Source organism: Eutrema salsugineum, unplaced genomic scaffold (genome assembly GCF_000478725.1).
Source record: "Eutrema salsugineum unplaced genomic scaffold, Eutsalg1_0 scaffold_8, whole genome shotgun sequence".
Classification (NCBI taxonomy): domain Eukaryota; kingdom Viridiplantae; phylum Streptophyta; class Magnoliopsida; order Brassicales; family Brassicaceae; genus Eutrema; species Eutrema salsugineum.
In genome coordinates this window covers 4,390,054-4,413,032 of record NW_006256414.1, presented here as the reverse complement: position 1 = coordinate 4,413,032, position 22,979 = coordinate 4,390,054, and the positions used below count along the sequence as shown (strand labels likewise).

The following is a 22,979-nucleotide window of genomic DNA, read 5'->3' as shown; positions in this document are numbered from 1 at the left end:
TTCACCAGATTACAAAATCTACGCCAAGGCTCACGAACTGTGGATGATTATGCAGAAGAGTTTTATTTGCTCTTGACCAGGAATGAGCTCAACGACAGCCCAATGCAGTTAGTATCACGTTTCATCGGAGGTTTACGTCCTCAATTGCAAAACTCGTTAGCCCAGTTTGATCCAACAACTTTAGCTGAAGCTCACCGACGCGCTACTGCTTTCGAGTCGCAGAACAAATTCTCGACCTACTCAAATACACCAAACACATGGAAGAACAAAACCAATATCACAGATCAGGAAGTAACCGTCAAACTGATTCAGCTCTTAAGGCACCAGCAATCAATCACGCAGCTTCTAATACAGAGGAAACAACGTTACGGCGTTCAACAAGACCTGCAGCCCTTAAATGTTATGCATGTGGTGAGCCGGGACATCGCCAAACGACATGCCCAAATCAGCAACGTCGGGGTTTATATCTTGAAGATGTGGAACATGGTAATAATTCAGACGGGGACGGAGACGATTCCGTACTCGAGGCCATTCCAACCTGTGGTGATACCAATGCTCCAGCCTTGATGATGCGTCGGATTTGTTTGGTTCCAGTGGGGTACGAGGAACCATGGCTGCGCACTAATATTTTTCGTTCCACCTGCACTATTAAAGGCAAAATCTGCAATTTTGTCATTGATTCTGGGAGTTGCCGTAACGTTATTGTGGAATCTGCTATTAAAAAACTAGGCATAAAAAAAGACAATCATCCAGCGCCATACACACTTGTGTGGATCAAAGAAGGGACAGAAGTTAAGATTACTCATCGTGCGTTAGTTCCGTTCTCCATCGGTAATTTCTACAAAGATACTATCTTCTGTGATGTGGCCCCCATGGATGTCAGCCACCTCATTTTGGGACGCCCTTGGCAGTATGATCGGGACGTTTGTCATAATGGCAAGAAAAATACATACAGCTTTGTGTTTGAAAACCGTAAGATCATCCTCTTACCAGCTCCGGAACCCACGTCTCTGCCTTTCCCAAAACCAGAAGCTGTGGTTCCCATCACTGCTTCACAAGATCGTAATACCCATCCAGCACTCTTGTGTTCGAGGAATCAGTTTGAGACAGAACTCCGAGAAACTGGTTTTCTGTTCGCTATCATCCCTGTTAATACTGACGCACCTAAACCCTTGTCTGAGCCTCTAGGTTTTACAAAGTTGCTGTCAGAATATGATGATGTCTTTCCAACAGATCTACCGTTGGGTTTACCATCTCTTCGAGATATCCAACATCAAATTGATCTAGTGCCTGGTGCTTCGTTGCCTAATCGTCCTCACTACCGTATGAATCCTCAAGAGCATGAGGAACTTCGTCGTCAGGTTGAAGACCTTATTGCAAAAGGACATATCCGGGAAAGTCTCAGCCCATGTGCTGTTCCAGCTCTTCTAATTCCTAAGAAAGACGGAACATGGCGAATGTGCGTCGATAGTCGCGCTATCAACAAAATCACGGTGCGGTACGTTTTCCTATACCACGTCTTGATGATTTATTGGATCAAATTGGAACAGCGACGGTCTTCTCCAAGCTTGATCTTAAAAGTGGCTATCACCAGATTCGGATTAAGCCAGGGGATGAGTGGAAAACTGCGTTCAAAACGAGAGAAGGATTATTTGAGTGGCTTGTAATGCCGTTTGGATTATCTAACGCTCCTAGTACGTTTATGCGAATCATGAATCAGGCTCTGCGTCCTTACATTGGAAAGTTTGTGGTGGTATATTTCGACGATATTCTCATCTTTAGTACTTCGTTGGAACTCCACCTTGAACATCTACGACAAGTGCTTGATATTTTGCGACGTGATAAGTTTTTTGTGGCTCGGCATAAGTGTGCTTTTGGAACTGATCATGTCTTATTCCTAGGCTATGTGGTCTCGAAAGATGGTCTCTCCGTTGATAAAAGCAAGATTGAAGCAGTACAGTCATGGCCTGAACCGCGTTCATTAACGGAAGTTCGTAGTTTTCATGGTCTTGCATCTTTTTACCGGCGTTTTGTGCCTCATTTTAGTAGCATCATGGCTCCAATTACAGACTGTATGAAAGACGGGAAGTTCGTGTGGACCGTCGATGCTGCTAAAGCCTTTGTGGACATTAAAACCCGGCTTACCTCTGCCCCAATTCTTGTCCTCCCTGATTTTACAAAGGCATTTGAATTACATTGTGATGCTTCCAAACTTGGGATTGGTGCGGTTCTCAGTCAAGAGGGTAGGCCAGTTGCTTATTATAGCGAAAAACTTGCTGGAGCACGAAGTCGTTATAGTACTTATGATATTGAGTTCTATGCGGTTGTTCAAGCCATCAAGCATTGGCGTCATTATCTTTTTCATCGCGAATTCGTGTTGTTTACCGATCATGATGCTTTGAAACACTTAGACAGCCAAGCTAAAGTCTCCGCTAGGCATGCTACTTGGATTGCATTTTTACAACAGTTTACGTTCACTATTCGTCATCAGTCCGGCAAGCTTAACCGCGTTGCAGATGCTTTGAGCCGACGCCACCATCTGGTCACCACAATGCATACTTCTGTTACAGGATTTGCATCATTTTCGGACCTTTATTGTTCAGATCCTTTTTTTGCTCGTATTTTGGGGGAAATGTCTAATGGCACGTCAACTGATTTCATTCTTCAAGACGGTTTCCTTTTTAAGGGTAATCAATTATGCATTCCAGATTGTAGTCTAAGGCTCCGCATCATCAAAGAGTTACATGACGAGGGCCATGTTGGACGAGATCGTACGTTACAACTGGTTTCTAATTCTTACTTTTGGCCTTCTTTACGTCGTGATGTTGAGCGTTTTGTGCAACGTTGTCGTCGTTGTCAAGCAGCAAAAGGTGGCGCCTCTAATGCTGGTCTTTACTTACCTTTACCAGTTCCAACACAACCTTGGACGGACATTAGTATGGACTTTGTTTTAGGGCTTCCGCGTACTCAAAAGGGTAATGATTCAATCTTTGTTGTGGTTGATCGCTTCTCAAAAATGGCTCATTTCATCCCTTGTAAGCGAACCACAGACGCTGTTCGTGTTGCATCGTTATTCTTTCAAGAGGTTTACCGTCTTCATGGACTGCCAACTTCCATTGTTTCGGATAGAGATACTCGATTCCTCAGTCATTTTTGGCGATCTGTTTGGAAAATTCTTGGTACAAGCTTGGATATGAGTACGGCATATCATCCTCAGACGGATGGACAAACCGAGGTCACTAATCGCACGTTAGGCAATATGCTGCGAAGTCTTGTTGATGAAAATCTGAAGTCGTGGGACTCGAAGCTTTGCATTGCCGAATTCGCACATAATCATGCTTTCAATCGTAGCCTTGGTCTTTGTCCTTTTCAGGTCGTCTATGGTGTGACGCCGCGTTGTCCACTTGATTTGGCACCTTTACCAGATAAAACTCGAATTCATGGGCAAGCTTCTGATTTCGTGGACAACGTACAAGCTATTCATCAAACAGCTCATGACAACCTAAAGACATCGGCAGCAACTTACAAGGCCCAAGTGGATAAACATCGTCGTGAGGTAGAGTTTAATGTCGGAGACCTTGTATGGGTAACAATCACAAAGGAGCGTATGCCTGCTGCAGAATATAATAAGCTCCATTCCAGGAAGATAGGACCGGTTGAAATCATTGAACGTATTAATGCTAATGCTTACCGCATACGTTTGCCTCCTGAGATTCGAACGGCAAATGTGTTCAATGTTAAGCACATCTTTCCTTATCACGGTGAGAACGACGTTCCAGATTCGAGGGCGAATCTCCTCCTACCCGGGGGGACCTGATGCAGCGCATCCTTATCACGTTAGGAGTCATAGAGTCGGTGTTTACGTTCTTTCTTTTTCTAGTTTGGCTTTTGCTTTGAACTTTTCCTTTTCTTAAATGTCCCTGTTTCCTTTAGGCTTGTGTTAGAGGACTATATAAGAACCTCGAGTCTGTGTTTTAAGAGTCATGTTTTGCTTTTGAGAAAATCAATAAAAAAAACCAAAAAGAGGAAGTCTTAACTTCCCAAAAGAGCTTGTGTCTTCACAGCACTGAGAGGAGTACTCTCAACCCCTTAAACCTAGAAGATTATCGATCATCTAAGCTCAACAAATAAGTCTGTTTCGACTCCTCTCTAAGAGAACGAAGCTTATTTGTCTTTTACGCTTCCGCAACTCCATCACAAAACATCATCGTTTTCTGCATCTTAATCGAATATGATATGGTATTAAGTGTATTGGAGTCTACAATATGATAACAAAAGTGTTGGTCTTTATTGTATTCTCTCAGTTCAATAAAAATGGTAGTAAAGTAAGAAAGGCCCAACTAAAATTGGCCCAATTATGATAATTACCGACTTTGAATCTCTCAGTTAAGAAGAATCAAATATCTCTAGCACTGAGGTTTTCTTTTCCAAACATTCATCGATTTGAAAGGGAAAAAAAAATAACCAGTCGCTTCTCGTTCTTCAATTTCTTCTCGAATCAGGTGCGTTTGATTTCCCCTTCACTTGGATTTAATCGCTATTTCGAGCTTCTCGAAATTAGGGTTTCTGATATCAGGATTTTACTTTTTTTGCTTAATCCGCAGGAGGGGATCACTGAGGTTCTGCGTCCGAAGTAGAAGATATGGTAAGCGTTTCATTAACCTTCCTCTCTTCATTTATCTTTCCCTTCAGTTTTAGCGATTGCATCCTCTGCTTTATTCTTCACGAATCATATACTCTCGCTTCCTTATCCTGCTGAATGTTCAATTTCAGTTTAAGGGTTTCCGAGTTGTTAGATATTGCATTCTTCTTTCTCTTTGATTTAGCCCTCTCTGTGCGTTTGTGTTTGTTTCTAATACATTAGTAATGCTTTGCAATGGCTTCTTGTATGCTATGAACATGCTTCTCCTTTTTTTTTGTTAAGCTTGGACTTGCTAACTAAATCATTTGGATCTGTTGCAGGCAACTCTTGAAGATTCTTTCCTCGCAGACCTTGATGAGTTATCCGACAATGAAGCAGAAATGGTGAGTGTACCTTAAAAATTGATTACTATCTGTTCTGTATTTATTTGATACTACTTTGTTCATAGTATTTAGTTGGAGGAGTTATGGTTTAACTGTAGTTTGTTGAATTATACTCAGGATGAGAATGATGGTGATGTTGGAGAGGAGGAAGAAGATATTGACATGGACATGGCAGACTTAGAAACCCTTAACTATGATGATCTCGATAGCGTTTCTAAGCTGCAGAAATCTCAGAGATATATCGATATAATGCAGGTCAGTAAATGTGCCCCCATTTTTCTAGCTTGTCGTTTATAATCAAATTATTTGTACTGAAAAGTTTACTTGGCTTTCTATGTTATTCATATAGTTATTCTATCTTAGCCTCAAATTTGTACGACTCAACAGACATTAGCATAGTTTCAAAGCTTTAACTGTTGAGTTCTTTGTCACTTAAAATACTTCTTTGTCTACTGTTACTTGGATTCTTTGATTGTCGTAGTTTGATCTGATTATTCCATTTTTGCGTTTCAGAAAGTGGAAGAGGCTCTCGGGAAGGATTCTGATGAAGCGGAGAAAGGAACAGTACTAGAAGATGATCCTGAATACAAGCTGATCGTGGATTGCAATCAGCTCTCAGTTGACATTGAGAACGAGATTGCCATCGTCCACAACTTTATCCGCGACAAGTACAGACTCAAGTTTCAAGAGCTTGAATCGCTGGTACATCACCCAATTGATTATGCCCGTGTTGTTAAAAAAATTGGCAATGAGACGGACTTAACCCTTGTTGATCTGAAAGGCCTTCTTCCATCTGCTATTATCATGACTGTTTCAGTTACTGCTTCAACGACCAAAGGGAACCCACTGCCAGAAGATATCCTTCAAAAGACGATGGACGCATGTGATAGAGCTCTAGATCTTGATTCCGCCCGGAAGAAGGTTCTTGACTTTGTTGAAAGTAAGATGGGATCTATCGCACCAAATCTTTCCGCCATTGTTGGGAGTGCTGTTGCAGCCAAGCTTATGGGAACTGCTGGAGGTCTGTCAGCACTTGCTAAGATGCCTGCCTGTAATATTCAACTTCTTGGGCACAAGAGGAAGAACCTTGCTGGGTTCTCTAGTGCAACGTCACAGACCCGTGTGGGTTATCTGGAGCAGACAGAGATTTTCCAAAGCACGCCTCCTGGACTTCGGATGCGCGCTAGTAGGCTCTTGGCTGCAAAATCTGCTTTGGCAGCAAGAGTTGATTCTGCTAGAGGAGATCCATTGGGAACAGAAGGAAAAGCTTTCAGGGAGTTGATCGGTAAGAAGATTGAGAGGTGGCAAGAACCTCCTCCTGCAAGGCAGCCTAAGCCACTTCCTGTTCCTGATTCTGAGCCTAAGAAAAGAAGAGGTGGTCGGCGTCTAAGAAAAATGAAAGAAAGGTAACCTTTTTTTCATCCTACTTTCTGGCCTTCATGATTGTATAGATAGAAATTATATTATTTTGCTGCGTTCTTACCTTTCTCTTTAAATCACAGGTATGCAGTGACAGACATGAGGAAGCTTGCCAACAGGATGGCGTTTGGTACACCTGAAGAGAGTTCTCTTGGTAAAAAAATGATCTTGTACCTCGCACTTGTTTAATGGCTACTTTTTTTTTTTAAGGCACTGAATCTAATAATTGCTCTTCATTATGATAGGTGATGGATTAGGTGAAGGATATGGTATGCTTGGCCAGGCTGGGAGCAACAGGCTCCGTGTATCCAGTGTTCCGAGCAAGCTGAAACTCAATGCTAAGGTCGCGAAAAAGTAAGTGTTTTCGACTTTTATGTTTTTCATTTTCGTACTCTGTAGATTAATTTCTGATGATCCTTTCCCGTTCTATCATATCTCCTCTGCGTCCTGACTCCTCATTGTGTTCATTAATGGCTTTTCAGGCTCAAAGAAAGACAGTATTCAGGTGGTGCTACTACCTCAGGGTTAACATCGAGTCTGGCTTTTACTCCTGTGCAGGTACAAACATTTCATTCGATTCTTGTGAAAAGTTTCTCATCTTTTTCGATTCGTTTTCGTCGCTCTCTGACTATAGAAACTCTGATTGGTATCTGTTTTGCAGGGAATAGAGCTGTGCAATCCTCAGGCCCTAGGACTAGGCAGTGGGACTCAAAGCACTTACTTCTCAGAGTCAGGAACCTTCTCTAAGCTAAAGAAGATATAATTTACGAGAGAGACAACTTTTCAAAGTGTTGAAAGATGATGGTGTAAATGAATGGAGACACAGGCAATACAGAAAAGTGGTGTTTTAACTGCTTTCTATTTCTCTTTTATGTGTTCAAGGATTCTCTTCCGAATCATTTTAATGGTATCACCAGACATCAAACGACCTTTGACCCTTTTATGAAAAGTTTAAGTTTCTAAATATAATGTTGTTCGATCTTGGTTTGGTTTGGAGTTGAAGTTTAGGTTTTACGGTTTTGGAAGAATCTCAATTTGAAATGGATTGGTTTGGTACGTGTTCAATTTTGGAAGAATCTCAATTTAAAATGGATTGGTTTGGTACATGTTCAGTTTTGGTTTGTGTTTTTTGGTTTCCAATTCTATTTATGTTTTTTGGTATTCAATTTTATTTTGTACTTCTGATGATAATGATTCAAATGAAGGTTCCCTATGATGATAAAAAAAATATCAAGATGGGTCCTCTAGATTTTTCTATTAGAAAACTTGCACCGTCCACTGTTTTCTTGAAACGCTATCTGACAAAAATTAATAAGAAAAGACAACACTATAGCATAGTGTCGAGTCATAATCAATTTAGATTAAGACCTGAAAATATCCTTCTTCGAAGTGCTTTCTAAAAAGGAACATATACTAGTCTCCGCTCCACATTACCAAAAATGATCCAGCATAATTTAACTAGTTTCATTTCGATTAAAATAGGTTTAACACAATCGGTCTGGCCATGTTTAAATCATCCGTTTTAATATCTTTAAATATTCTATTATTCAAGCTAATTGTAATCATTTTGTTTTATTTTTAAATCATCCATTTTAACAATTCTGTGGGTGTTATTCGTTTATGTATTTTAATCAATTTAGAAATTCATATAAGATTTAGTAATAATTTTGTTATTGTAAATCCGAGCAAATCTAGAAGTTTTTATATTTTTAACATGAAAATTCATTCAAATCTATTAATTTTTTTTAAAATATCAAATCCATAAGTAAATTCGTAAGATTGAATAACACGTGAATTTATTGAACTAATAACACTAAATTTAAAAATTATATAACCAATAACACTAGATTTATTTTGAATTTTTAAATTCATTAAAATACATAAACTAATAACCATGATCGTTTCAATCATCTATTACTTTCGTCCGTCCATTTCATTTGCAACCAATAAAAAACCTTAACAATTATTCATCGAATAACACATCCTCGAAGTCTCCTTAAAAAAAAATAATAACTCAAGTTCATATCATTTGATCCAATCACTCAATCGAACTTCGTTGTTTATCTAAACTAAACAAATAAAAAACGAATAAATAAATGAACTAGGAAAACTATCAGAAGCGTCGTCATACAAAATTGTCGGCTACCTCCATGCACGCATCTTCATGAGTCATAGCAAATAGGTCCCACACACACTTCATTGCCACGCTATACCACGTGGCATATTAACAGACCCCAAAGTTTACCAGCGAATCATACCTCTTCACGTGTCGCAAATCTATAGACAGTTGAAAAGTGAAAAAGCCACACGAAGTGTATATATCCTCACAAACACAAACATAAGACACAAACCTCAAAAACACTTGAAAAATATCCTTATCTTCATCACTACACTATGGTCCATACACAAACCGGGTCAAGACGCCGGATTCTGTATTTTCCGGCGGTAAATCCGAGCGAATCGATCTCCATTACCACTCTTGTCGACTCGCTGTTACAAATCGCCGGCGAGATTCTCACCTTCAAACCAAAACACTCCTCCACCAACAAACAAAGCGTCAAAGAAACTCTCCGACATATTCAAAACCTCGTAATCATCTTCGACGAAATCCGGATTCAAATCCAGGTCGGGTCAATATTCTCTCGGGCAGCAGTCCTTAGCCTCTCGGAGCTCCACGTCATCTTCCAGAAACTCAAGTTCCTTGTAGAAGACTGTACACGAGATGGAGCTAAGCTATATATGTTGATTAACTCCGATAAAGTCTCAGCTCATTTCCGGGTCTTGACCCGATCCATTTCCACTTGCCTCGACACTTTTCCATCCATAGACTTATCCGAAGAAGTCAACGAGCTAATCTATCTAATAATCCGTCAGACCCGTAAATCCGAAGCAAGACCCGACCCGGAAGACAAACGGGCTATAGACTCGGTTTATTGGATCTTTAATCTGTTCGAGAACAGGATTAACCCGAACCCGGATCAAATACTCCGAGTTCTTGATCACATTGGTGTCCGAAAATGGAGCGATTGCGTCAAAGAGATTGGTTTTATAGGAGAAGAGATCTCCGGCGCCGAGAAGAATGAAATCGAGCTTCTTAGCAGCTTAATGGGATTCATATGCTACTGTAGATGCGTGATACTTCGAGGCATTGATGAAGAAGATGAGAAAGAAGAAGAAGAAGAAGAAGACGATTTGATTATTGGAGGCTTAAACGTTGATGATCTTCGTTGTCCGATTTCTCTTGAGATTATGAATGATCCTGTGGTTTTAGAAACAGGACACACGTATGATCGGAGCTCAATCAAAAAGTGGTTTTCCTCCGGTAACGTAACGTGCCCTAAAACCGGGAAAATTCTGGTTAGTACCGGTTTAGTGGATAACGTGTCTGTCAAGCAAGTGATTCAAAGCTACTGCAAGCAAAACAGCGTGGTTTTGACGACGGAGACTGATCAGAAGAGGAAGAAGAACAAGTCGATTTCGCCGGAGAGTTTAGCGGCGGAAGAAGCAAGGAAACTCACGGCGGAATTTCTCGCCGGAGAATTGATCATCGGAGGCGTAAAGGAGATGGTTAAAGCATTAGTTGAGATTCGTCTTCTCACCAAGACGAGTAGTTTCAACAGATCTTGTTTGGTGGAAGCTGGAGTTGTGGAATCGCTTATGAAGATTCTTCTTTCTGGAGATCCGACGATTCAAGAGACCGCCATGGCTGGGGTTTTGAATCTGAGCAAGGATGTCGCCGGAAAAACTCGAATCGCCGGAGACGGTGGTGGATTGGAGATCATTGTGGAGGTTCTCAACGAAGGAATCAGAAGAGAGAGTAGACAATACGCAGCAGCTTCGATATTCTATCTATCATCTCTCGGAGATTATAGTAGATTGATCGGAGAAATCCCAGATGCGATTCCGGGATTGTTGAGGATCGTTAAAGGTTGTGATTACGGAGATTCGGCCAAACGCAACGCGTTGATCGCGATTCGGAGTTTGCTGATTCAACAATCAGATAATCACTGGCGTGTTCTCGCTGCTGGAGCGGTTCCTGTTCTTCTCGGTCTCGTGAAATCCGGCGAGATCGGCGACGGAGTCACGGCGGATTCGATTGCGATTCTCGCGAAAATGGCGGAGTATCCCGACGGGATGATCTCTGTGCTACGCCGTGGAGGATTGAAACTCGCGGTTAAGGTTCTGGGTTCGTCTGAGTTTTCGCCGGCGACGAAGCAGCACTGTGTTGTTCTGCTTTTGAATCTGTGTGTTAACGGTGGAATTGACGTCGTTGGGTCACTCGCTAAGGATCCGTCGATAATGGGGTCGCTTTACACGGTGTTAAGTAACGGCGAGTGTGGAGTTGGGAGAAAGGCAAGTGCTCTAATCAAAATGATTCATGAGTTCCAGGAAAGGAAAACCGGTATGGTCGAACCGGCTTTTGAAAGAGATCGGTTTGTCCACGCCTGGTGATATGGTTGGCACACACTATAAACCCTTTGAGCTTATTTTTATCAAAGGGTTTATTTACCAAAATTAACTTCATTTTTATATAGGTTAAAGATAAATATTCTATTTTTATGTATATAATATACTTATCTTTGTTAAATACTAGCTCGGGGATTTTTAAAGAACCCAAAGAGCTAATAGTATTGTGATCAGTTTCTGGTTTTAGAGAGAAGCTGTGTGCAATATCAATGTATCCTGTATTTATATCTGGAAATAAATGAAAGACATTAAATCCTTTTTTGTACTCCATTTTCACTCAACATATAAACTAATGGCATTAACTTCATCTTAATCCATTAGAAAGAAGAACCATTGTACTTAGCAAAAGTAAAAGGACTAATCCACAGATCAAAACTTCTCCTATATTCATAAATCTTTTTGATGTAAAATGCTTTTCCAAATAAAAACAATTCCGTATCATAAAACATAAAACTCATTTGCTAAAACTAAACTAAACGGAAGAACTAAGTTTAAACTCAAGTGGAGCAAATATTTATTCTGTGAACTAGAATGTGTGAACTAGAATGTGTGTATATATATTTCAATCTCTTCTTCTGCATTAAGCTTGTAAACATGGTGATTCTTCTTTAAATCCAAAGACAATAAGACTTCGAAAAAAATTGAGACACTAAAGCAACAAGAACGAAAAATCATTTGTAAATAAAGTTTCAGGCTTTGGATTTTACCGGCACTCCAGCTTCGACCCGTTTGATCTCAAAGATGAGCATTCTCCACATCTTCAGCACAAACATCTCAGCTTCTTCGTCTAGAATCGATTGCAATAGCTCAAGCATCTGAGACGCTTTCACATGCTGTTGAGTGTTTGACACAATGAAATCTACCAGCGTGGCTTCCTCTTCTCCAAGAAACTCCATGATTTTCTTTGAGATCCATGGCCTCATTCTTTCGTGCAAATGGTGCTTTTCAATATTAAAGACAAGGCGAAACATGTGAGCAACAAAACAAACTCACAGGCAAGGCAACACGAAATTATCTAAGGTATCATTCATTTAGAAAACAAGTGGAATGAGATATGAGATTTTGGAGAAGCTTACCTTGTCATACATAGCCCAGTTTATCTCGTAAGAAAACAACTCTTCCTTTGTCTTTGGGATTGTATCTATCAATTGTTTCGCATCCATAAGCTTCTTGGTATCAGGTGTCTTTGCTTTTACAGGCTCTTTACCGTCTTTCGTTTGACCACTATGCACGTCACCTCGGTCCCTGACTCTGTCTCTGTCCCTTTCCCTGTCCCTGTCCCTTTCCCTTTCCCTTTCCCTGTGGGTTGTCTTATCATGAGAACGTCTGCTCCTATGTTTTTCGTTTTCCGTTGTCTCTTCTTTGGGATTAGTACTCGAAATTCTTTTTGCAAATTCAGCGGCTAGGGCCAAATGAGGTGGTGTATTCCCTGAGCCACCATGGGCCACAGCCTCCTGTTCCTCGGTTGAGTAATCTATAGGAGTCAAAGGTTTCATCTTCTTATCCTTATGTGCTTCGTCTTCATCCTCCTCATAGAAGACAGAAGGCACAGATGTTCGCTTTCCGGATCCCACAAGCCCAAATCCCAATTTCTTGGAGGGAGCAGATGCCTCTGAACCACTATTATTATCAATAGCCATGGACATGTCATTACCAGAACCATTTTGATCAATATCTGCAATTGGCAACGGAAGCCATCAAAAATGGAAAGAGAGACAGAGAAGAAGAAGAAATACGATAATGAGGATAAATTAGAGAAGAAATAAACTTCTTACCTGCTGTATGGTGCTCATGGATAGATAAAGGTTCGAGAGTTGCTTTATGATCGTCTTCAATGGGTGATGTCTGAGCCGGTTGACTTCCAATAGTTGCCTGTCCAGATAGGAGCCTTAAGGCATCTAATTGTTGTTGCTGCAACTTTTGCTCCTCGGCATTCCTCTTCGCCTCAGCAACCTCTTCCTCTTCTTTCAATCTATCAGCTAAGTCATCCTCCTTCTCTCTAAGCCGTCGTCTTCTTCTCTCATCTAACGCAGCCCTACGCCATCTTCGTCTTGAATCATCATCGTCTTCATCCTCCTCTTCCTCGTAGCGGATTTCTTTTTTCCTCTTACGCTCTTTATCTTTCTCCTTCTCTTTCTCGTACTGTCGTTCCTTCTCCTTTTCTCTTTCTTTGCGTTCCCATTGTCGAAGACGAGTCTGGTAAGCACGCTCTGCATCCTCAAGTTTCCTCCTGTGCTCTCTCTCTTTCCTTAATCGTTCTCGTTCAGCCTCCCTCTCATATCTATCCATTTCTTGCTCCTTTTCACCTCTGTCTCTGCTTCTTCGGTCGTTTCTCTTACTCCAATCAGGTGAACTTGTGTCAGGCCTATTGTGTTCTCCAGGCGTCTCAGCATCATTTGCAGCGGAATCTACATGAACAAGACAATTAAATCAGAGAAATGATACAAGTAAAGGAGAAAATGGCAGCCGAATTAAAATTCATAATAAGTCTAGGAAAAGAAACAAACCACTCCGGGCTATGTCAGTGTTTGAGTCTCCATCCTTAGATTTGAAAGCAAGTTCTATGCCTGAACCATCAACAGGTGGTGGTGGGGGTGGTGGAGGCAGAGGGTTGGTCTTTAACCTTTCTTCAATGGCACTTTCAATCTTCTCCATAGCCTCTTTGTCGGCTTCTCTTTCTTCATCAGTTAGGACAGCAGAATTCGCAATATCAATGTTTTCTTTACTCTTTGGTTCTCCATCCTTCCCAGTCTCCCCTATGGTGGGCTTAGCAGAATTCTCAGTTTTTTCTCGATCACTCTCAGGGCCTTCAGCTTGGTTATCTTCGGTTCCTACAGCTTGACTTTCCTTGGCTTTCTTTGCATCCTCCATTTTCTTCTCAACATATTTTAGCAAATACTCCTTTGTTGCTTGATTAACATTCACCTACCAACCATATAAAGAAATGAGAATAACGTAAAGAGACGCCATAGAAGCAGAACTGCATTCGCTTGGAGAAACAACAACATATATAGAAATTGAGTAGAGAGATAGATCCATGATTACCAAAAGCTCTTGTCCATCTATTGTAAGTTTGGTAAGCAGGCGTATTGCACGGAGAATCCCTTCAGCTGATTCAAATTCATAGAATCCAAATCCTTTAGGTTTCTTGGTGGTGGGATCTTCTGCACGTAAACAATTTTTGACATGGCCACAAAACTGCAAAAGAATGGCAATAAGATCAATTCGTAGAAAAGTAAATTTAAAAAATGAAAACTAGTGCCTATATGTCAACATAAACAGCCTTAAAAGTAGCAGAACGCAAAACAAATGCAGATTGAAAGAAGAAATCAAACCTCAAGAATAGACATCATAAAGTCATTTTCCACGGTTGCTATCTTGCCAATGTAAATTGTCGTCTGGGGTTTCTCTGTTGGTGGTACGAGAGGCACAGAAGCTGGTCTAATCATAGGAGGCATTACGGGGCGAAGTCCAGGCATTCCAGGGACAGGGGGACGTGGTACTAGTTGCACAGTACCAATTGTACCAGGCGGGCGCATAATAAAACCAGGACGAACCATTGTTGGATAGGGAGAAGGATACCGGAGAATCCCTGCATAAACAAAAGAAAACAATTCTATGCAAATTCATCAGTATATGTTTTATATCTTAATAGATCAACTGGGATGGCATAAATAAAGAGCATCATGAAGAGGAATTGAAGATTCATTTTGTATTGTTACCACAAACTAGAGCAAATTAGATATGCACACCAGGGGCAGTACAAATACCACCCGGCTGATCAGAGAACCTGAAGGACACATTAAGAAGATAGCACCAGGATCGTAGTCATGATTACCACATTAAGTAGTCGTACCTCACACTGAAACTTAAAAGCGATAAGAATCTATAACCATCTGGCAAACGTTGGACTTGAGATTGGATAATAATATTGAAACTCCCATCATCTCATGCCCACATGGAACTTATTAAGAACTATTATTCCCATTCAACCATTAGCAGCTTGACCACAGGAAGGAAAAAGAAAGAACAACATGTGGAAGACGTAACGGAAGGTGTAACTTATAAGAAATTGTAATACCTCAAAACCAAGACCAAGGAGCATTCAGTGGCTACAAATGCTTGCTGTGCCGGCAGTTGGCTAATCCATCAAGTTCAAAGTTCTTAAGAAAACTAACAGTAAATCTCAATTTAACATTAAACTGGAGAAGATTGATGAACATGAGGTAAATTTTTCAAGAACCTTACGGTCAGTGGTTTGGTTAAATGTGTTATGAATGTTTATCTTCATAGAAGTTAGACTAACTACACAAAATTAATGAAGGAAAAGAAGCGAATTTGCGCATACCAAAAATGAGGGAGTCGTAGAAGTGAGTCCCTACCCAATATTTGATGCCTCGCAACCTTTCTCACGGAACTCAATCAAAGACGCTGTATGAGAAAACACCCGGTCATCGGTGTCCCTGTTCTAGTTTTTTTCTCCCTAAATTCCTCTTTTCAATAAAACTTCTTTCTACCTAAACCTTTCAATCTCATCTAAGTACATTGACAAATATTTCCACTTTCACTACTTTTATGAAATCACATTCAACATACACAGAACAGCAAATACCATGGAAACAAAATTTTACACAGCCTAAAGTGCATTAAAAGCGAGTAAGAGAAGAAAAAACAAAAGCAAAAACTTTTAGAAAATCAAGCAACAGATAATGCTAAAGAAAGATAGAAGAACCCACCCGGAGGAGGAATGGAGCCTGGAGGAGCAACGCCATGAATTCCGGGATAACCATTAGCCATAGGCGAATAAGCTCTCATACCAGCCGGATTCGGAAGCTGCCCAGGCTGAGGCTGATACGGCATGGATCCTGGAGCCGCCATAACACCACCGGAGTTCACGCCGGGAGGAGGAACTCCAGAGTTAGGGTTTTGAAAATTCGCAGGCGGAGTGAACTGCATACCGGGACGGAAAGGTGGCGGCGGCGGAAGATTGGATACAAGTGAGCCCGGAATCGGAGACGGCGCGTAAGGCGGACCGGGTTGAAAGACCGGCGTTTGGGTTGGCTCGGGAGTTGCGACTTGCGGCTGCGAATGTTGTTGAGGCGGTGGGATTGGTGAAGGGTTTAGATTTGGATTTGGATTGGGATTGGGGATCGGAGTAGTGGTGGGCTCTGGTTTCTGCGAATTGGGATCACCCGTGGCCGGAGAAGAAGAATTATCGGCCATGGGACTTGGGAGTCTCTCTAGTTGGGTAAAAGTTTTGGTAATGTCTTCACCGAATCTGGATTTTTGCCCTAAAATCAAATTTGTATTTTATCTGTGTCAAAGTTATGGTGTATTTCGGTAAATACTTAAAGTATTGGGTGTTTTGTTAAATACCTAGAGATAAGTGGCTTTCAGTAAATAAATAAAGTTATGGGGCATTTCAGTAAATACATAAAGTGTGGGGGAGTATTTTGGTAAATATTATAAAGATTTGGGGAATTCGGTAAATGCTAAAAGTGTTGGGCATTCGGTAAATAGTAAAAGACTTTGGGCATTTCGCTAAATACCAAAAGAGTTGGAGTATAGATTTGGGGAATTCGGTAAGTGCTAAAATTGTTGGGCATTCGGTAAATAGTAAAAGACTTTGGGCATTTCGCTAAATACCAAAAGAGTTGGAGTATTTTGGTCATTACGGAAAGAGCTGAGGCAATTTGATAAGTAACAAAATATTTGGCTTGTTTTGGTAAAAAAAAAACGTTTAAGATCCTTCAGTATAAATTGAACGTTTCGGAGATTTAAAAAAGCGAAAAAATGGGGCAAATTAATTAATACCTTTATATTTCTACACACTATTAATCGATTTTCATCTTACAACAAAACCACTATTAGCTGACCCGGAAAAAAACTTAAACATTACTTTTTGTTACCTAAAGAAGCCTACTTTAACATATGAAAAAAATAACAATTGTTGTGTAATTATTTCATATTTCAAATGTCATTAATTTATAAAATATTCTTACAGATTTATTATACATACCATATCTTACCTAAATCTTTCACAAACATATTATCTTTTCTATTCCTTTTTTTAGAAGAGATTTATTTTATATTCATGATATATAATTATTTACAATAAGAATATAAATCCATAGTTTACATTAAAAATAGCAGAAATAAAAGCGTCATTATGGAAGAAGGTTCATAGATCTGAATAGGATTTAACCCCTATAGCTCTTTGCAATTTTCTGAACTCGTCAATACCATAGATTTAACCCCTATAGTTCTTTGCAATTTTCTGAACTCGTCAATACCTATGGCCTATGGTGGCTGATGATGTTATATTGATGACTTTTGGAAAGATATAGATTTATTAGCAGAATTAGGGCGGTATTATTTTTTAGAAGGTGCTATGGAGAAAATAATGGGAGCACAAAATGTAAGACGAAATCTTATGTCTCTATATGTAAAAATGGAAGCTCTCATATGGGCAATGCATTGTATGCTCGAGAACCAGAAGATAGAAATAATTTTTGCAACAAACTGTTTGTTGTTGGTAAAGATGGTGTTTACACCTGGAGAATTATTATCTTTTGTTCTATACTTGGAGGAGATTAGGAATATGAAGGACAAATTTAAATTCTTCATAATATCGTATATCCCATATACCAAGGATTGGAAGGCGGATAATTTAGTAAAAAAAGTGTATGTCTATCTTCAAGATATTATTTATGTAAACTTTTTTTTTTTTATTTATGTAAACTTGGTAACATTAGTTTGGATAATCGAACCATTCTAGATATTTGATGACAATATATATATATGTATATAGTTATTTTTACAGCATATTATTTAATACTTTTGAGTTTTAAATCTCTTACATATACAAAAACTAATTTATCCATGATGAATGATAAAATATTTTATAGAAAACTAATAAATCTCTTACGTAATAGTATTACCGTAATATTTTGTCCATGATATAAAAAATATTATTTTATAGATTTGTTTATTTATAATTACATTGTACTATTTAAACCGTTAATCTTCTTACGTAATACTTTTAAAAAACTGTTCTCCACGTCATATTTGTTTCATAGATGACAATAGAAATATCATTGTGATAAATTCTTATAAAGATATACTACTATTTTCTTATTATTATTTCTTATATATTTTCTCGAGGACTGCTTTTGGTATTACATATCGGGTTCAACTTTTATTTTGGGTAAAATTATAACTTCTTGTGGGTGAACTTAATATCTCATATCCATAGTTTTGAGTTAGCTCCCTGACATCGTCGTGAAATGTTCTTCGAAGGAACCATACGTGGACGTTACCGCTCATACAGCTCCCAGCCAGCAAGCAGTTAGCACTATAATGTGATGAGACACGTGAAATTTAGAATTGGAAGAAGCTGTATTGACTCTCATAGTCTCATATGTTCTTCAATATACATGACATATATATATATATATACAAGATGGACATCATCTAAGTAATTAATTATTACAAGGAGACAATGTTATGATAGTAACGATATGAGAAATATAAGGATTTATGGAAGTGATCATAGAGATTGATAGTAGAAATCATAATGATATTCTTTCTTTAACATGTCTCCTCAAGATGGAGGGATTTTAAATACTCCAATTTTGAATGGTGGTGACGGTGAGGTGGTGGAGTGGAGCAAATGCGAGATGGCTCGGAGTTACTGAGACAAGAGTGGAACAGAGGAAAGCGTTGTGAGTGGTGGCGGTCAGATCGAGACCGGCGTGGACCACGTGGTTGAAGCCATTGAAGGTGCTTTACTTTGTTTTAGAAAAGGAGAAAGACGACTTTTCCTTTTTTTATTTAAAAATTAGAAAACAATATATAATATATATTTTAATGAGATAAAAGCATAGAAGAAAATTTTGAAAGTGATTTTTTTTTTTTTTTGTGATAATGAAACAAACATATTATTTAAAAACAAGAAGCACAGTGGCTATCTTTTGGTTCAGAATACGTAAAAAGTTGGTTGGTTTATTTTTCAGGATACATAAACAGTTGGTGTATTAGATTGGTGATAAAAATTTAGGTGATGTATTATTATTGAACTTTCCCTTTTTAAAACCCAAACAAATAAGAAGCAATGCTATTCAAACCATGGATTCCAGGCCGGAAAGTCTTCACTGAATCCAGCCGACAACATGCCAATAATTTTTTAATTTAATAATATATTATATAATTTGTATCACCACAAAAACAATTTAGCAGGAACTATATAATCTGTATCACCACAAAAGTGTAATATAATTCACCACCAAACAATATTTGTTTTTGTTTTTTTTTTGGTAAGACACAAATTAGATAATTTTAGAACTGAACTTTTGTAACAATATATCTCTAGGTGATTATGAAATATTATGATACCTTTCTTCCCACATCCATCACTATGTTTAATAATTGCTTTTAGTTGTTTATTTATGATAATTTCATTCACATATATTGAATAGTCATATCCTTGAACACGTTTTTAATAAATACAACAATGTATTTATTGATAGTCATTTTGGTTTTCTATTTTCTTGCTTGCATTTTTTTTTTGTTGTTGCAAAGAAGGTCACATAATTGAGCAATTATGTGACAAAGAGGTATTCTCTAGTTCAAAAAGATAGAGTCAACAACAAAGTTATGATGAAAAAATTTTTATTTTGTTGGGATTTTTTGACATCAGATACAAATATTATATATAGTTAAAAATGTGTTTGTAATTAACTTTGATAAGTGTGTACATATTTGCAGTTTATATTCACCATACCTCAAAATATTAATGGGGCGACTTACACACAGATTATTAGTTTAACCATGTCATCAATCATAAAGTCAAAACCTCATGGTATGATTAGAATTTTTGACATCTATAATACATCACATGCTAGCTGAAAAAAAATAACAAACTAATGGTCAGTAAAATTATAATTTCATTAGTTAATAATTGATTATGACTATATATGGTTTTGTTTCAAGTTTTTTTTCAACAATTCTTATAGAGATTTGATTGGACATGTTTGATGGATCTCATAAGAAACTAATGATCCTACAATTATATAGCCTTACAAAACTAAGTGCACAATTGTTGACCAATGTAATTTTGATATACATTCTTTCATTTTTTTGTTATAAATACATGTTGGGCTATTGTAATCTCTGAGCTAATAATCACATTGAGGAGATGACACAGATTATACAAAGTATTCTTCTTAGTTTATAGTGGATTATTGTTAAGCTATGTATACCATATATATACCATAAGCTATGGTATACCATATATATATATATATATATATATCATAGATGATGCCTTAGAGAAGTTACAATTTCATCTTGTTAAAGGTGGACTTGCCATTTTCACTCTGGATTATAAAACTATCAAAGTAAGTAATAACTATCAAATTTTATTATAATAGTGACTAACTTACTAATAATCAATGTGTTTTAATGTATCTTTAATAGAGAATTTATCGATGAGCTATGTATCAGGAATCAATATCTATGCAGTGTTCCTTTACCGTGTTGGAATGGAAAACGGAGAAGCCAATGGATATGTGAAGTCCACTCACGGCGAGCTTATAGAAGAGAATGGTTGCTTAAAGTATCTCTCAATGTGTTGATGGTTGAGGTACCAAAAGCGTGAAATGAAGTTTACATTGACTTTAGAACACCAAAACGTCTACTTTCTCGTTTTGGCTACCCAGAATTCCCTCCTCGACAAACTTGACAAGCTAAAAGGTATAATTTTGTGGTTTGATTTGTATTTGACGTATCATCATAATATAGTGTTGACTTTGACAATAAGGGTTTAGTGTTGACTTTGACGATTGAATATTAGCAACCAGATTTACAATAATATATTATTTCTAAATTTGTATTTTACATTGATCGTTGCGAATTGTGATGGACCCTGGCTTGTTTTAAGAAAAAGGTTCACCAAACCACCATACCGGTATGGTCTGGTCCGATGATAATTTTCGAACACATGAAACACGAGGGACTTTTTTAATTCACACGTTGAAACCATGGATGATGGTTTCCTTCCCTTTTAGCTCTGCGAGCGATTAATGAATGTTCTAAAACCCCTTGCTTAGCATATATATATATATATATATATATATATATATATATCCACGTTTGTAACGTGCGTATGTAATGTATGGCATTTGCATGTACATAAATAAATAAAAGGAACCGAATGGGAGATATGAGACTCGCGAGAAGCAGAATAGAAAAGGCTAAGAGAGAGAAAGAGAAGGAGAAGTTATGGGACACTTTTTGATTGGTCTTCTTGTGGTGATTTTGTCGATTGGAAATGTTATTTAAGAAGCAAGTGGTGAAATATCTCTACGACTACCAGATTTGAGCAAAATAAGAGGTCCTTATTTTGGCATTGTAGCTCCAAAGTCCAAACAACTTTGAGCTTAATATCCTCTCCTCGCTTCTCAAGCCTATGTTCCATAACCGTCTTTGCCCTTCATTGATTTCGCTGGTAATTTTGTTTCCATCGTTATTGAAATTGTAACTAATAAAGGAAGAATTTAGCTTGTGATTGTGACTATTTCATTTTTGTCCTTTCAACAAACAATTTTTTTTTTCTTATTGACAGCGCTGTTCAACGATGTTTTTCTTTGGTCACCGTTAGCAGACGTATTAGATTGTCCTAATTTGATTAGTTTCGTGTATATAGTTTAAGGTAAACTAATCATATGTCACGAGAAGCATAAATGAAAGGGTAAGAGATAGTTTAAGGGACACTTTTTAATTGGTTTTCTTGTGGTTATTTTGTCGATTGGAAATGTTATTGAAGAGGCAAATGGTGAAATATCTCGAACAATTTTGAGCAAAATAGAGAGGATGAATAAGAGAGGTCCTTATTTGGGGATTGCAGCTACAAACAACTTTGAGCAGACGGCCAAACAATTTTAATTTGCAAATGTTGGGTTTTAATATTCAAGTTTCTGCTAAATCTTTGCTCTTGTTGACTGCAATACAGTATGATTCATTGTAACTACTAGTCACCTATCACCCCAAAAATGTATGAAAAATTCAAAAATAATGGATTTGTGTTAGAGATGGTTATCTGATAAAATATGGAAGTGATATTAGCTGAATATGATGCCACGATACTTTTTCATTTTGTGAATATTCTTGTTGGATAGGTTTAGGATTCAGTGTGAGTAGAAACACAATCTAGACTGATTTTTCAAACACTTATCATTTTGGTTTTCTAGTGACTTTTGTTTATTATTTTTTCTCCTCTAGTGTTTTTGGACTAATGCTCAAGATTCTGTAACCCTTTGGATCAGTGATTTTGGCTGATGATGGTTTTCAATATATGGGGACTCCAATTGGTTTGTGTTTGTGCTTGGTGGATTTTGTGTTTGTATGTGCAGTACACATTATACTTGGAGAGGCAAACTAAGCTATGAAAATGTTGTAGATGTGGTGGATGTGCTTAGCTAGTCTAGAACCACATCGAGTGCACAACAAGAGTGTCAACATAACGACAAGTGACATGGACACGAACAAAAAAGTGTTGATACACACATTGAGAGAGCTTTTATACTGACGGGTTTCAAGGTGTTCTAGAATAGATGAGAGTTTTGAGAAATCAGTTGCTGTAGTGGTTTCGAATGTAACAAGATCTTGTGTAATGTTAAGGTATTGTCTTTGAGCTTGTGTAATTCCATTTAGGTTGAACTTGTAAGTTGCTGCCAAACGAGTTTCTAGTGAATACAAGTTTGGTATCCTTTCTTATTTCTCTTTGCATTATCTCTCCAAATAGTTAATATATACTTTCTGTATCTTGAAGGATTGAGTATTGTCACTTTGCTCTTTTACCTTATCTTTGGCTTAGTAGAAATTGCAGGTAGAGAGTCTTTTAATGCTTTCTTTGAAAAGTTATTTTTTTTATGATTCTTGTTAAACCTAGAAAAGTTCTAAGAAAAATTTGAATCATATTTGATTTTTTTTTTCCTTTTTAACTCTGCGATCATTATCTTATTAGTAGAATCTTGAAACATACAAAGCTGTCAGAACATAAAATTTCT

The 22,979-nt window shown here is 38.1% G+C and overlaps 4 protein-coding genes across 6 annotated transcripts; 3 read left to right on the top strand and 1 right to left on the bottom strand.

Moving 5' to 3' along the window:
• The first annotated feature begins 872 nt into the window (after positions 1-872).
• LOC112087878 lies at positions 873-1,667 on the top strand. The gene has a single exon (XM_024158007.1). The coding sequence runs from the start codon at positions 873-875 to the stop codon at positions 1,665-1,667; it is 795 nt and encodes a 264-aa protein (XP_024013775.1).
• A 2,739-nt stretch (positions 1,668-4,406) lies between these two features.
• On the top strand, positions 4,407-7,427 carry LOC18009803 (U4/U6 small nuclear ribonucleoprotein Prp31 homolog). Its single transcript, XM_006392120.2, has 9 exons — positions 4,407-4,502; positions 4,605-4,645; positions 4,963-5,025; positions 5,143-5,280; positions 5,539-6,431; positions 6,528-6,598; positions 6,690-6,798; positions 6,927-7,002; positions 7,106-7,427. The coding sequence occupies exons 2-9, from the start codon at positions 4,643-4,645 to the stop codon at positions 7,205-7,207; spliced, it is 1,455 nt and encodes a 484-aa protein (XP_006392182.1). The 5' UTR covers positions 4,407-4,502; positions 4,605-4,642; the 3' UTR covers positions 7,208-7,427.
• Positions 7,428-8,770: 1,343 nt separating this feature from the next.
• On the top strand, positions 8,771-11,152 carry LOC18009802 (U-box domain-containing protein 19). The gene has a single exon (XM_006392118.2). It carries the CDS (start codon positions 8,839-8,841, stop codon positions 10,894-10,896), a length of 2,058 nt encoding a protein of 685 aa, XP_006392180.1. The 5' UTR covers positions 8,771-8,838; the 3' UTR covers positions 10,897-11,152.
• Positions 11,153-11,447: 295 nt separating this feature from the next.
• Positions 11,448-16,179, bottom strand: LOC18009732 (RNA-binding protein 25). 3 transcript variants are annotated; one of them, XM_024159641.1, is made up of 8 exons: positions 15,648-16,064; positions 15,260-15,342; positions 14,247-15,052; positions 13,957-14,109; positions 13,419-13,836; positions 12,687-13,319; positions 11,988-12,586; positions 11,448-11,852 (listed from the first exon to the last, which is right to left on the bottom strand). In XM_024159641.1, the coding sequence occupies exons 3-8, from the start codon at positions 14,469-14,471 to the stop codon at positions 11,601-11,603; spliced, it is 2,280 nt and encodes a 759-aa protein (XP_024015409.1). In that variant the 5' UTR covers positions 14,472-15,052; positions 15,260-15,342; positions 15,648-16,064; the 3' UTR covers positions 11,448-11,600. The 3 variants fall into 3 exon arrangements, with proteins under 3 accessions (XP_024015409.1, XP_024015412.1, XP_006392179.1); XM_024159644.1 differs by having other exon boundaries at positions 14,247-14,503; positions 15,294-15,342; XM_006392117.2 differs by lacking the exon at positions 15,260-15,342 and having other exon boundaries at positions 14,247-14,503; positions 15,648-16,179.
• Positions 16,180-22,979: the final 6,800 nt, after the last annotated feature.